Source organism: Nylanderia fulva, unplaced genomic scaffold (genome assembly GCF_048542155.1).
Source record: "Nylanderia fulva isolate GAGA-0341 unplaced genomic scaffold, ASM4854215v1 Scaffold676, whole genome shotgun sequence".
Lineage (NCBI taxonomy): Eukaryota > Metazoa > Arthropoda > Insecta > Hymenoptera > Formicidae > Nylanderia > Nylanderia fulva.
In genome coordinates this window covers 20,001-34,517 of record NW_028190782.1, presented here as the reverse complement: position 1 = coordinate 34,517, position 14,517 = coordinate 20,001, and the positions used below count along the sequence as shown (strand labels likewise).

Genomic DNA, 14,517 nt, shown 5'->3' with positions numbered 1-14,517 from the left:
GAATTCGTCGCGAGAACGTGTATGTTGCGTCGCAAACGAGATCCGATTACCCGTTAACTTTTCACTCTCGATATGTCACAAAATACTGCGCAAATCTGTTCGTATTTGTCGCGATAATACATTCACGCACTTATTACACCGTAACGCGAATTCTTTAGTCTGACTTGCGACCCACGCCGGCTCTCTCTCCGCGACGACTGTTTCCGACGGAATGCTACCCTCATCGATCACGCTATCGACCGCCTGATCGCGAGGGGTACACGCGGAACGCGCTAATTGGCCGAAAATTTGCTTCCGCGGCGCTTCCCGCGGTGCGTGCCGCGAGGTGCTGCCGTGTTAGGCCCGCGGCAATTGCTTTTACCTAAATTCTCGACTGATCCGTGAAATTATATGCATAATAGATATGCAACAAAACTATTATTATTAACAATATATATTTGCAATCCAGATATTATATGAAACTATTCACACACAAGAAAAATAATATTTTGAAAAGTAATTGCTGGTGTACGATTACATTTTTGTTTAATTGGCAAACAAATATTTAATAAAATTTATTAATTTAAAAAAAGGAAAAAAAATGAATCTTTTCAATATAAAAAAAATATAAATATATAAATAAATACATAATAACAAAATATATACATTCTAAGCATTTAAATAATAATACAATTTTAAAACAAGACCATTTATATAAATATTTATATACAACGTATTCTAATTATGTTATTCAATATTTTTCAATATTTCTCTCTAATAATTTATTTATAATAAATAAACACAATTTGAATGTAATACGTGATTGCCATTTTCCTAAATTATGTAAGCGATTATCTAATCGTGTACATAAAATTTTTCAAATATTTCAAATATATATCAATTGAGATATTCAATTTGAAATATTTATTTTATTATTATTTTGTACATATGCACAAAACATAACTTCGGAATATTTCAAATACATATTAATTGAAATATTTAATTTCAAATATTTATTTTACTATTATTTTGTAAATATACTTAAAACGTTACTTTCGGAATATTGCATATACACACCAATTGAGATATTTCATTTGAAATATTTATTTTACTATTATTTTGTAAATATACCTAAAACGATAACTTTGGAATGTTTTAAATATATATCAATTGAGATATTTCATTTGAAATATTTTTAATATATACTATGATGAAATATTTCAATTGTAACATTTATGAATTATATCAAAAACAAATACGTAAAATGTATCATTTGAAATCTAAATGAAACAATTTGAAACATTGCATGTATATTTCATGTTTAGTGGGTTAACGTTAACAGGAATTTTCAAGATCTCTGCAAGGTCAAATGAATATCAGCATCATCTGTCTTTCTTCAAATCCTATGGTGTTTGTTTGAAACATTTTTTCGTCTTGCATATTTAACAAGTTTATTTAAATGTCGTAGGAAGTTTTATTATCAATAAATCATCAATGCCTCTTAAAAATTCTTGTTTAATCTGTAAGTAAATCCTGTATTTATAAATCTTGTTTGTACAGAAATACCTATTTCATAAGTAAATTTTGTACTTATTAAATATCTCGAAAGTATATAAAAAAATTTCAGACAAAAGTTGTTTAGTTTAAAGGGAAAACAAAGATAGGCATTTAACTTCGATTGGTATTCATCATTTTGTGCATAAAAATCTTGAGGTAAGATTATTGAATCAAATATTGTGAAGAATCGATATATTAAAAAAAAATAAAATGTTTCTATTTATAAAAAAAATTAGATTTACTTCAAATTTTCGATTATGATTTTTAATTTTAAAAAATTTTAGGCCTACTGCATTGATGATTTATTTACAATAATAATAAATAAATACTATTTTGACGTGTCAATGTGATTACGTGAATTACAAGTACTATACAAAAGAAAAATGAACAGATGTAATTTCATTTCTTTTTAACTGCAGTTTCTGACGTATTGTTTAATTAGTGTAATAATTTTGAATCTTTGCATATGTTTATTAAAATAATTTATAATGTAAATTTAACGTATAAGACGGGCAACAAGAGCCAAATCGCGGATGACAATGCGTTATCCTAACGAAACTAAATAATTTTTCGTTAGAATTAAATACCGGTGCAAAAGGCACCAAATTTTTACTTGGACACGGCCAAGATTTTAAATATGAAATAATCTCATATTTTGAGATTTAATTTCAATACCCCTTTAACCCCCCTACGGAAAATAATAAATGAATGCAAGAGAAATAATCTCATATTTTGAGATTTAATTTCAATACCCCTTTAACCCCCCTACGGAAAATAAATAAATGAATGCAAGAGAAAAATATAGATCCGAAAATCGCTGAATCGGGAATCGAACCCGAGACCTTTTGCTTGCCGGGCGACTAATTTATAATGTATTTATATAACTTTTTTATTTTACAGATCCGGAAAAATAAAAAAAAAATTAATCGGCTGCTCTGTATAAAATAGGCGCTGTATAAAAGCTGCCATAAGCGCTGAATTAGAACATCGGCTGCTAATAGCGCTGAATTTTGGCTTGCCCTAGACGCCTGAATCCAATCACAAAAATTAATTTTGTTCGGCCTATTACGTATCCAAACTAAAATTATTCGCTATTATAGCGTTTTCGTCTGTAATAGCGCAGATTTTTGGCTTGCCCGTGGCGCCTATACAATTAAAAAAAGTATTTTTGTTTTGGATCTATTACACATCCAAATTAATAGTATTCGCTTTTGTAGCATTTTAGTCTGCAATATCTCAGACCTTTCGCCTGCCCTAGGCGTCTAATTAGAAAAATCTTATTTGATACTTGCATCACTAGAAGGCTGCCCCAAACGCCGTATATCTATAACTAAAACTGTCCCAAACAACTGAAAGTGGATCATCAGTGTCACAAGTTCCATTATGGCAATAAGGAAAAGAATATTTTGGCTTCCAAAGAATGGTTGACGGAAACGATGATAGACAGTTTCCATGCGCTACTCGAGAGCAATTCTGATTATGCACCTCGACCTGTATGGTTGACAATATTTCCCGATCAAATTGTTCCGCTGAATAATTCAAAGAAGAAGCATTTGCAAATACTGCACAGTGATTTTGGTGGTGGACATTGGGTTGCTTGCCATTACGATGCAAAATCTATTATTATATATGATTCTCATGAAGGTAGTCGTAATGCAAATATACAAAATTTGAATGGAGAAATTCGAATTTTTGTGGACAGATTATTTCCCTTTCATGATTGTCAAAACAATCCAATAGTTTTTCCTAAAGTTCAGTCGCATGGTGACGGTTATAATTGTGGTCCTATGGCAATTGCGATTGTTACATCTATTCTGTTTGGCGTAAATCCTTGCATCGTGACGTATAATCAATTGTTGCTAAGACCTCATTTGTCCGCAATGTTTGAAAAACAAACAATAACTCATTTTCCGTACCTCTATGATTCAATTGCTCCATTAACGCTATTGCCGTTGGAGACATTGAAAAGACGAGAGAGAGATGCACTGAGAAAAAGACTTGCACGTAGTAAGGAAACTGAGGAACAGCGTTCAAAACGAATCGAAAAAGATGCTTCTTCTCACAAAGAAAAATATTTTATGAATCCTGCAACAAAACGTCAGATAATGCGTGATCAGTACTATAAGGATCCTGAAACAAAACGTCAGATGGTGCGTGATCAGTACCATAAAGATCCTGAAACAAAACGTCAAATGGTGCGTGATCAATACCATAAGGATCCTGAAACAAAACGTCAGATGGTGCGTGATCAGTACCATAAGGATCCTGAAACAAAATGTCAGATGGTGCGTGATCAGTACCATAAGGATCCTGAAACAAAACGTCAGATGGTGCGTGATCAGTACCATAAGGATCCTGAAACAAAATGTCAGATGGTGCGTGATCAGTACCATAAGGATCCTGAAACAAAACGTCAGATGGTGCGTGATCAGTACTATAAGGATCCTAAAACAAAACGTCAGATGGTGCGTGATCAGTACCATAAGGATCCTGAAACAAAACTTCAGATGGTGCGTGATCAGTACCAAAAGGATCCTGAAACAAAGCGTCAAAAAATGCGTGATATATATAAAAAAGATCTTGAGGGAATACGTAAAAGAAAGCGGGGCAAATACCAAAAAGATATAGAAAATAAAAGGTACGTCAAAAGAAAAAATTATTTAAAAAGTGCTGCCCGTGAAAGAGACCGCCAACGAAAATTCAGACAAAAATACTCGACTCAAAAAAATTGTACAACAAGAGGTGCAATGCAAAACGTAGCGAGAAGTCTATCGTACAAAGATGGAAAATGTTTAAGAGAATGAAGGAAAAATTTAATACCGTTTGATCTTGGCAAAAGTGTTTTAAGTTTCCAAAATATTCAGAGTTTTATATTCAACAGATGTCGAGAAAAATTAATAAATCAACAATATGTGCTCGATTGGAAGCCGAACAGATATTTAAGTGGTGTGTAATAGCAAAAAAATTGTACCTCAATGCAGCAAGAAAAGTGTTTTCATATTTGAAAAACGTTGCTGAAGCTGCGTTATTGCGATTCAATGAATGTAAGACTGTAACGGGGCTCCTTTCCCGACGCCACGGATCGGCTCGTCGGTGCCAGGATTCGGGAAGAGGGGGGGGGGAGACTCAGGTTCGCAATAACCACGCCAATCGTTCTGGTAAAAACAGAGTTTATTGAAGCCGCCCTGCAAGAGTGGGCTTATTATCTAGTCTACGCGTACAGAGGAGAATCGCAGGAAGTGCGGACCGCGACCAACTTATACGGACGCGGACACGATTTATAACTAAGGAATACAAGTAATGCAACGGACGAAACGCGACCAAATCATACGGACGCGGGCACGACTTATAACTAAGGTTTACAAATAATAACGCGACGGACGAAACGCGACCAAATCATACGGACGCGGACACGACTTATAACTAGGGTTTACAAATGATAACGCGACGGACGAAACGCGACCAAATCATACGGACGCGGGCACGACTTATAACTAAAGGTTTACAAATAATAACGCGACGCGACCAAATCATACGGACGCGGACACGACTTATATAACTAAGGTTTACAAATGATAACGCGGCGGACGAAATTTACCCAACGCGGCGTGGATACGAGCGCCCTGAAAAGGGCGAGCTCCGTAAACCGCCTTGGATTCGGGCGCCCTGAGAAGGGCGAGCTCCGCAAGGTGTCGGTGGCTCTCGGAGGATCCGGCGACCGAGGAAACTCGGCCTTCCCGACGAGAACGCTCGTCGGCCGGGGTGATGTTCGGAGAGGATCCGGTGACCGAGGACGCTCGGCCTGCCCGACGAGAACGCTCGTCGACCGGGGTGATGTTCGGAGAGGATCCGGAGACCGAGAATGCTCGGCCTGCCCGACGAGAACGCTCGTCGACCGGGGTGCTGTTCGGAGAGGACCCGGTGACCGAGGACGCTCGGCCTACCCGACGAGAACGCTCGTCGGCCGGGGTGATGTTCGGAGAGGATCCGGTGACCGAGGACGCTCGGCCTGCCCGACGAGAACGCTCGTCGACCGGGGTGATGTTCGGAGAGGATCCGGAGACCGAGAATGCTCGGCCTGCCCGACGAGAACGCTCGTCGACCGGGGTGCTGTTCGGAGAGGATCCGGTGACCGAGGACGCTCGGCCTACCCGACGAGAACGCTCGTCGGCCGGGGTGATGTTCGGAGAGGATCCGGTGACCGAGGACGCTCGGCCTGCCCGACGAGAACGCTCGTCGGCCGGGGTGATGTTCGGCGAGGATCCGGAGACCGAGAATGCTCGGCCTGCCCGACGAGAACGCTCGTCGACCGGGGTGCTGTTCGGAGAGGATCCGGTGACCGAGGACGCTCGGCCTGCCCGACGAGAACGCTCGTCGGCCGGGGTGATGTTCGGCGAGGATCCGGAGACCGAGAATGCTCGGCCTGCCCGACGAGAACGCTCGTCGACCGGGGTGCTGTTCGGAGAGGATCCGGTGACCGAGGACGCTCGGCTTACGCGACGAGAACGCTCGTCGCCCGGGATGGTTAGGAGGTGAGGAGTGGTCCTTGAGTACGCTCAAGAGACCAGGACGGGACTGGTCTCGAAGTCTCGGCTGCGCCGCTTTATATACCCGTCGGTCAGCCCCCTCCAACTAACTTGGGGTGGGGCGGTCCGGTCGGGTGGGGCGAAGAGGTAAATTCCCACGTGTTCGATGTGTGGTGGCCCCGACAGGGGCCGTTATATGAGCGCGGGCGGACGGTCGGCCTCGTGCTTGCGCGGCTTCTAGTGACGACAAAACGGGTCGTCACAAGACTTTGAAATATCCAAAAAGCGATCAACTTAGAGCTCTTTGTGGCTTATCCAAACATACTTCGTCTTCCGAAGCGTACTTTTATGAAACTGCTTATGAGCAAAGGAAAAAGTTTGAGCAACCACTTATAATGAGACAATCCTCTCCTCACGGAGTAATAAATGTTTTGCCGTTAACAGATAACAATTGTAAAAAGTTAAAAATGTGGCATTGTGATGAGAACAAATGCCACATAAATGATACTTCCATGGAAGTTTGTAAAATTTTTGGAACTGTTTGAAGAAGGTACTTTGAAAAAGATAATGAATGTTAAATTCATGGCGCAGCTAAAAAATTGTTCCGTTTCACGTACGAGTAGCAGATTAGGACATCCTCCGGAATGCTATACAAATCCGAATCTTTGCAAGTCATACATTGCAATGATAAACATTTATCACCTCATTTTTCTTTCGTGAGGAATATTCGAAAAAATGTTTACAAATTGATCGACAATTATAATAAGTTTTGTCAACTGTTTTCATCTTTGAGATTCATCAATATGGATAAATTAGTTGAAATTTCCAATGATTTTAAGAATAAAGCAAGATTTTATCCAAAAAATGTAACTGATGTTTGTTTGGACGAGGAAAAGATTTTCTCGCAAAATTACGAAGCATTTAAAGTCATGAAAAAGCGATTGTTGGATTTACCACGTATCCCTTGCATCTCTTGCGAAAAATTATGCTTGAGAAGAGACGTTTCTAAGCTCGAGAAGCTGAGGAAAACAATAGACGGACCTTTTTGGAAAGATCTGATAGCAAACGTAACAGAACACAGTATAATAATACTGAATTCGTTTGTAAGCTTTGTTTGGGTAAATTTCAAAAAGGCGTGTTGCCTTCTACTTGCATTTTGAATAATCTTGCGGTAAAACCATTACCAGATGTTTTGTGATTACGAAAAAATGTTAATCAAGAGAATGAGCAGCAAGTAGTGCAATTGATGGGCAATGTTTCGAACAAACATACCGCATAGACAAATGATCCGCAAAGTAAAAGGTAGAACATTTCATTTGCCTCTACCTTTACAAGAAACATTGGATAAGGTATGTCCTCCGGAAGATCCTATAAATTTGAATCACGAGTTGCACATTCTCGTTCGAGGTATACCCAAAAAATCTAAAGTGGTTTGGGAAAATTTGGTAGATATTAATAAAGTGTATAAGGCTTTACAATGGTTGAACGAAAATAATCCTCATTACTCGAAAATTCGTCTTCCGGCGTCATCTGATGATCTATTAAATGATAAGTTGCAGGAAACAGAATATCGGATTGTCGATGACGAAAGCAACAATGACGAAATAAAAGAGATGGTTGAGAAATTACCAGCATTGAATTTGTACAATGTACAGGAAAACAAAAATAATAATGATCAAATCGTTTTAAAACGTAGGGCTTTCCTCACACAAATCACTGAAGATTCGGATATTAACAATCAGTATACAATATACCCAATACACGCGAAAAGAATCGATAACGAATCTGCATTGAAGCTTTAACAAATGATGAAAATTGAAGATTTTCCAATGGATAATCGTTATAAATATCTGGATGTCATGTGTTTCCCTGATTTATATCCTGATGGTGTCAATGAACAACGAGAAGATAGAAACTTTGCATTGCCGGAATATTTATTTATTAGAACACGATTGATGTCGAAACATAGTAAATTCAGGTTGAATCTGCAGTATCTGTTTTTCCTTCTCAATAATGCTAACTACCGACAGTTGAAAAGTGGTATCTATTATACGATGATGGTTACTAACCCACGAGAGAGATACACTGCTGGTAGATACTTGAACAAATTGAAAGGTTACCAATTAGAATCGAATTTAATGAGTATTTTCGCAAAATTGAGAAATACGGATCAATTTTGGCGACAACCGCGTCCAATAATGTAAAATGCATGACTTTGCATTACGGTCCAGCGACGTGGTTTTTGACTTTGAGTCCTAGTGAATGGAAATGGTCCGATTTGGGTGAATATTTACGAGATACGAATCCCGATAAAGAGAAGTTAGGCATCAGCGAACTAGTCGCATACGACCCTGTAAGTACTTCTAGATTCATGTGCATAAAATTCAAAGCCATGATTAATTTTATTTGTTCGTCCGATAATCCAATAGGAAAGGTTATTCATTACTTCTGGCGATTGGAATATCAAAGTAGAGGTATTCAGCACATGCATTGTATGATTTGAATAAAAGATGCTCCAGTAATAGAAAAATCGCCGGATGAAGAAGTTGCTACGTTTATTCGAAAATACGTAACGTGTGAAATTCCAGATGAAAATGTTTCGCCAACGTTGTACGATACGGTAATAAGTGATCAGAATCATAAACATAACTCGTATTGCATGCGTACGAAAAAAACGGAAACTAAAACTAATATATACAGAAAGTGTCGGTTCGATTTTCCTCGGCCGGTTACTGAGAATTTCGTTTTAAGAGACGTTATCACTTCGATAGTCGGTAGAAAAAATTTACGCAGTAAGAGCAGATTGTACGATCTTTCCGGTCGCGAATTTACGGAGTCGGAAAACACCCCCCGGTTTGCATTCTCAAAAGCTTATTTTAATCCGCCGCCCCTATCAATTATTATCGCTGGAGTACGGCGATGGAAACTGACCATGGATCATTACATAGTTCATCGGAGCAAATTTTATTGTAAAAATCAGCAGTTTTACACTCCAACTATCTACAAAAATACACACGCGAAAAAGTCTGGAAAAATTATCCCACACATACAGACCCCTTTGATTCAGGATATGATTTTACGAATAAGGAACTTTGGCATTCGTACGAAAACCCACTGTGGCACTTCTTTTGCAACCCTGTACGCTCACTTTCACCACAAACAGAGACATACCCTCGGTGTATTTACCGAAGCACTGAGGAATAACTATTCAACACTATTAGGGAATCCCCTATGCACGAGTTACCGCGATACTGATTACCCATGCAGTTCACACAATGGATCGATGTTAATGATTGGTGACCGATATCCATGTTACCGAAAGTTAATATCATGTAACTGAACATTTAAAGATTGTATCAGATTGAAACATGCTCATACAACATATTTACTGTGTCGTCTATCTACATCGAACGCTATATATACCCACAAATACGATTTTTCCCACACTCAGGAACCCTAAACCCTGTCACTTTTGCGAATGGTTGCCCCCCTCCTAACTCGCATTTTGCCCCAGTTCTGGGGGATTTTTAATTTACGACATCAATCATTAGATGCTCATAATAATGACGCTCCGACCAAGTCAATTTCCCCCTCCCCCTTTTCTTTATGTTTTGTACATAAATTGCTGTTGCATCCGTGGTTATTTTTTTCCTAAAAAACGTTGTAAAAAATATGGCCGCTTACCCTATTTAAGCTAATACCATTACTACGTTTAATATAAATAACCTGTACGCCCGAAATTATTTGATTAATTCAATATTTTTTTCCCCCTTTTATCTCCTGATGTGTTCTCTCCTTCTGTCTCACAATTTACACATGTGCACTCCGAGATTGAGGGCAATTCTCAATATGGTACCACTTCTTGAGACCCCACCCTTCAAACCCCTGGCACTTGCACCTTTATTGTAACTCTTACGAGTCTGTTTTATAACGAATTTTTGGCACATGTGTACAAAATTATTCCACCCGAACAGCCCCTCACGGAACGCATTCATTACAGATAATGCTGTCCGAGTTCGAGAAGTTGCACTCGACATTCAACTCGAGAAGCGTACGAAAATGATCTGTTAAAACAAACCCGCAGATCAAATGCACCCCGCATGACCGATGAACCTGCAACTGGATTGTCTCAATGTACTTTGATTTAGAGCTGACAGTTCGCTGTATGATCCCTGAACATATTGCTCTGGAAGATTTGTGGTTAATTGATTGATGACCTCCCGATTGATTTATCTTGCAAATGATTGCCCTCGCACATGGCACCCACCGACCCAGACCATTTGGCATCACGTTCTCTTTGTAGCACAGCACAGATGGATTCCTTAAGTGATTGTAGAGTATGCGCCAATTTGCCATCTCGTACTTTTGCTTTTGTATTTATTAAAGATGAGCAACTGCTATCCGTCATGGACGATTTGCTGCTACCTATTACTGATTGAGATTGACTGTTAACTGCAGATGGTGTCGAAGGTGGCGAGTCTAGTGCAATAGAAGATTGTTCTTCATTTACATTCCTATAATAGAAAACATTTTAAATTATATCTAAAAATATATCTAGAAATGAATTAAAAAACATTTTAAGGAGATGATTACTCACTGAGACAAATGTTGACTGACCACTTTTTGCAAAATGTCTTCTTGAGAAACCATTCCATTGCGGCCAGCTACAAAAGATGGCACTCCACTGTGACTTTTTCCAAATAAGTTTATCATTTCACTGTAAAGATACATATGTATTCTATTACTTACTTATTAAATACTAAATATAATACTAACTACTTAATAAAAACAGAATATTGTAAGAATGACAAAATAAAAATATGAAACAAATCGACTGAACTATTAATTATAATGTTTAATTCAAAAATATCATATATATAATTATATACAGAAAACACAAGATAGAACTTACTCTTTAAATGGAAGAGGTTTAGTGCCTTTTCCAGAACTATTTTTTCCCATGGTCTGTTTGATATGTTTATCCCATTTCTTCTTCAACAATTTAAATTTATTTTTCATGTGATTTTTAGTAGCATTCACATAACCTCTTTCTTGGAAGGATTCTGCTATCGCTTGAAACATAGCCTCTTTACTTTGATATTTTCTTTTCTGGAATTTTTTTTCATGCTGTTCATACTCTGTGAAAAACAACATTATGGTTTTATAGTCCCAAATAAAATAGCCATCATTATTGACACCAGAAGTATTCTCTTTTTCATTATCTGAGTCTATAATTGAAGAGTCCAATGAAGACACAATTGTAGGCGTGTGCTGCATAAAGCTTGTTACAGGAATCGTAACAGAAGAACTCTCATGGACTTTAATCTGAGGCTGAATTTCAGAAGGACCTGCTTTATTTAGTAAAACATTCACAATTGAAGAGTCTAGTGAAGACAAAGTTGTAGGTGTGTACTGCATAGAGCTTGTTACAGGAACTGTAACAGAAGGACTCTCGTGGATTATAGTCTGAGGTTGAATTGTAGAAAAACTTATTTTATTCAGTACAGAATCCAAAGGCGCAGTTGTGGTTAGGAACTGTGTCGAGTTTGTTGTAGCAGTTACAACAGAAGTACACGCAAAAGTCTGGGGAGGCTTAATTAATTTTAATGATACCAGTTTAGGTTTCACAGCTGAAAAATAAAACTATTAATATAGTACAATATTTATGCAATTTAAATTATCTTAGAATAAAATCATTTAATCTATCTCTTAGAATTTATTTTATTAGTTAATTAAGTAAAAATATAAAAAGTATTATGAGTATTTAAGTAATCAGCATCATATATAAAATTCTTACCTGAATACTTAAAAGAAGTTTCCATTGTGAAATATCAAGACAGTAACGGCGTAGCCGAATAATAAAAGCGAGGTTATTGGACTACCCGACTCTTGAGCAGTGGATACTGTTTACAGTACAAGCTTCACACGCATGCGCGATAAAATAGCCCCAAATGCACCACCTTCGAAGGTGAGGCAAATAGAGCGTGCTCCTAATTGCTCCTTAGAGTATGCTCTAACGTGACGCGAACATCTAGTCGCCATCTTGTTTCCGGTGACACGAACGTATTGGAGCGCATTGGAGTGAGAAGGAGCATGTTAGGGCATGCGACGCGAACACACCTTCGAAGTCATGCCGGCGGGGGCTATGCCCCTGGTAGGTTCAACCTTGCCGGATGAGTTTGGAAGGAGAGGACAGACTAAGAATGCACCAAACGTCTTAAGCCAAGGTGTAAGGCAACGTGCCGATGGCTGCTTGGCCACGAAGACGTGAAACAGCGCGGTCGCAAACGTTCCCTCTGGGGTACCTGCCGACCCCCCAGAGTAGCTAGGCTTGGTGATATCATGGAGGCTCTGAATCACTTGATACTTGTTCCTACCATACTCGTGGGATGAAAAATGGAGAAAAATGAAAAAACTAAAAATACACTCAAACCAAAGTTAACGATGAAACACAAACCCGGAGATAAAGAACAGGACCCGTTCAAGAGAAAAGAGTCTATTCCCAGATCACCACCACCATCGGCGAAAATAATAACTGGAGGAATAAATAGGCCTTGCTTTAGCGCTTTGCTTGAACAAGGTGAGGAGGCATACGACTCTCCGGCTGAAAAAAAAACGACAAAACGCCCCAGTTCAAAAAATACCAGAGAAACTGATGATAATGATGTATTTATTTTTCCTGAACTTGTTCAAAAAAGCAGTGCGAATAGTGTGGAAAGAGAGAAACTGGAACAAAAAGGCTCACCGAAAGTTGAAAAGGACGACAAGGAAGTTACGCTAGAAGAAGTGAGATCTGAAAGAGTAGCTCTAGAAGAGTTTCTCTTTAATGAAAACAATAAAATCAATAAGAATACAATTAAGTTCATATTGTCTAAGTGGGTGCTACTAGAAGGGAAATTACAAGAGAGTATCGTTGAGAGAGAAAAATTAAAGTGTACTTACCTGGCATCGAAAAATTCTATCAGTTCGATGTCCTATGTTCAAGTGGCGTTCACTCCATGGTCCGGAACAGCAGCATCTGAAACAGATAAAAAAGAAATTATCCAACGTACTACACTAAAAAGCGGATTCAAGACTAATTCTTTGGTAATGATTGTTAAGCCTTTAAATGAAAAGGACAATTTAACGTGTGAGGATGTCAAAGAAAAACTTACAAAGAAAATGAATCCGTTAATTAAAGAAATAAGGATTAAAAGAATGAGAAAGGTGGGAGACAGAGGCATTCTAGTGGAAACGGAAGGTGGAAACGAATTAAAAAAGATCCAGCAGATAATAGAAGACAATGAATGCGGGCTGAAAACAGAGCTGCCTAAGAAAACTGGACCCAGTATGATAGTATATGACGTAGAAAAGTCGGTCACAAAGGAGCAGTTTATGGAACAATTTTGGTCTAAGAATGTTGGAAAACTTGGAATCGCCAAGCAGGAAAATGAAAGCAGGGTTAAATACAGATACAACACATTTGTTAAAACCAGAAATACTAATAACTGGGTAATAGAGGTGACAGGAGAGATAAGAAGAAAACTCTTGGAGCAAGAACGACTATATATTGACTGGAGATCATACAAGGTTAATGATTACTTAGCCTTGACTAGGTGCTTCCGTTGTCTAGGCTTAAGCCACAGTGTTAAACACTGCAAGGAAAAGACCCCCACTTGTGGACACTGTGGGGGGGGGCGGGCCATATAAGCACCAATTTCTCAGAGAGAGAGAGAAATCTGCAGTCTGCGCTAATTGTACAAGAGCTAAAAGGAAAGACACACATCATACTGTAAGTGACAAGAGATGCCCGGAGTATCTAAGAGTAACTGAAATCGTAAAGAATAAAATAGATTATACATAATGATAAAATTCTTTCAAATAAATGTTGGCCGTTCGCAGACGGCATCATACGAATTAAGATTAAAAGTAGAGGAACAAGGCATTGATGTGTGTCTGATACAAGAACCATACGTATTCCAAGGACAAGTCAAAGGCTGCGCTTCACTTGGTGCAAGAGTTGTTCAAAGTAATAAGGTGACAGATACAAAAGCTGCTATAGTTGTATATAATCAGGAAATAACTGTCACAAAAATCGAACAGTTTACGGACGAACATATAGCTTGCGCACATATAGTACATAATGAAGTAAACTTATATTTGGTATCAGTTTATTGTCAATTTTCCATGGAGCTAAACTATTTTATTAATAAGTTGGAGACTATAATAGAAACGTTCAAAAGCCACGACATGATCATATCAATGGACTCCAATGCTCACTCCAAAACTTGGTACTGCAAAGAGAACGACGCGAAAGGCGAATTACTCGAGGATTTCCTAATAAATAAAAATGTATACATTTTGAATCAGTTTGGAAACGAACCAACGTTCTCTACTATAATAGGAGAGGCCAATATAGACTTGACTGTGGTGAATAGTGGAGTCCTGAAGGATATTAATGATTGGAAGGTCTTCC

The 14,517-nt window shown here is 38.4% G+C and overlaps 1 protein-coding gene across 1 annotated transcript; it reads right to left on the bottom strand.

Moving 5' to 3' along the window:
* Positions 1 to 10,263: 10,263 nt before the first annotated feature.
* On the bottom strand, positions 10,264 to 12,525 carry LOC146720531 (uncharacterized). Its single transcript, XM_085488300.1, has 3 exons — positions 10,975 to 12,525; positions 10,660 to 10,779; positions 10,264 to 10,576 (listed from the first exon to the last, which is right to left on the bottom strand). Exons 1-3 carry the CDS (start codon positions 11,478 to 11,480, stop codon positions 10,264 to 10,266), a joined length of 939 nt encoding a protein of 312 aa, XP_085344426.1. The 5' UTR covers positions 11,481 to 12,525.
* Positions 12,526 to 14,517: the final 1,992 nt, after the last annotated feature.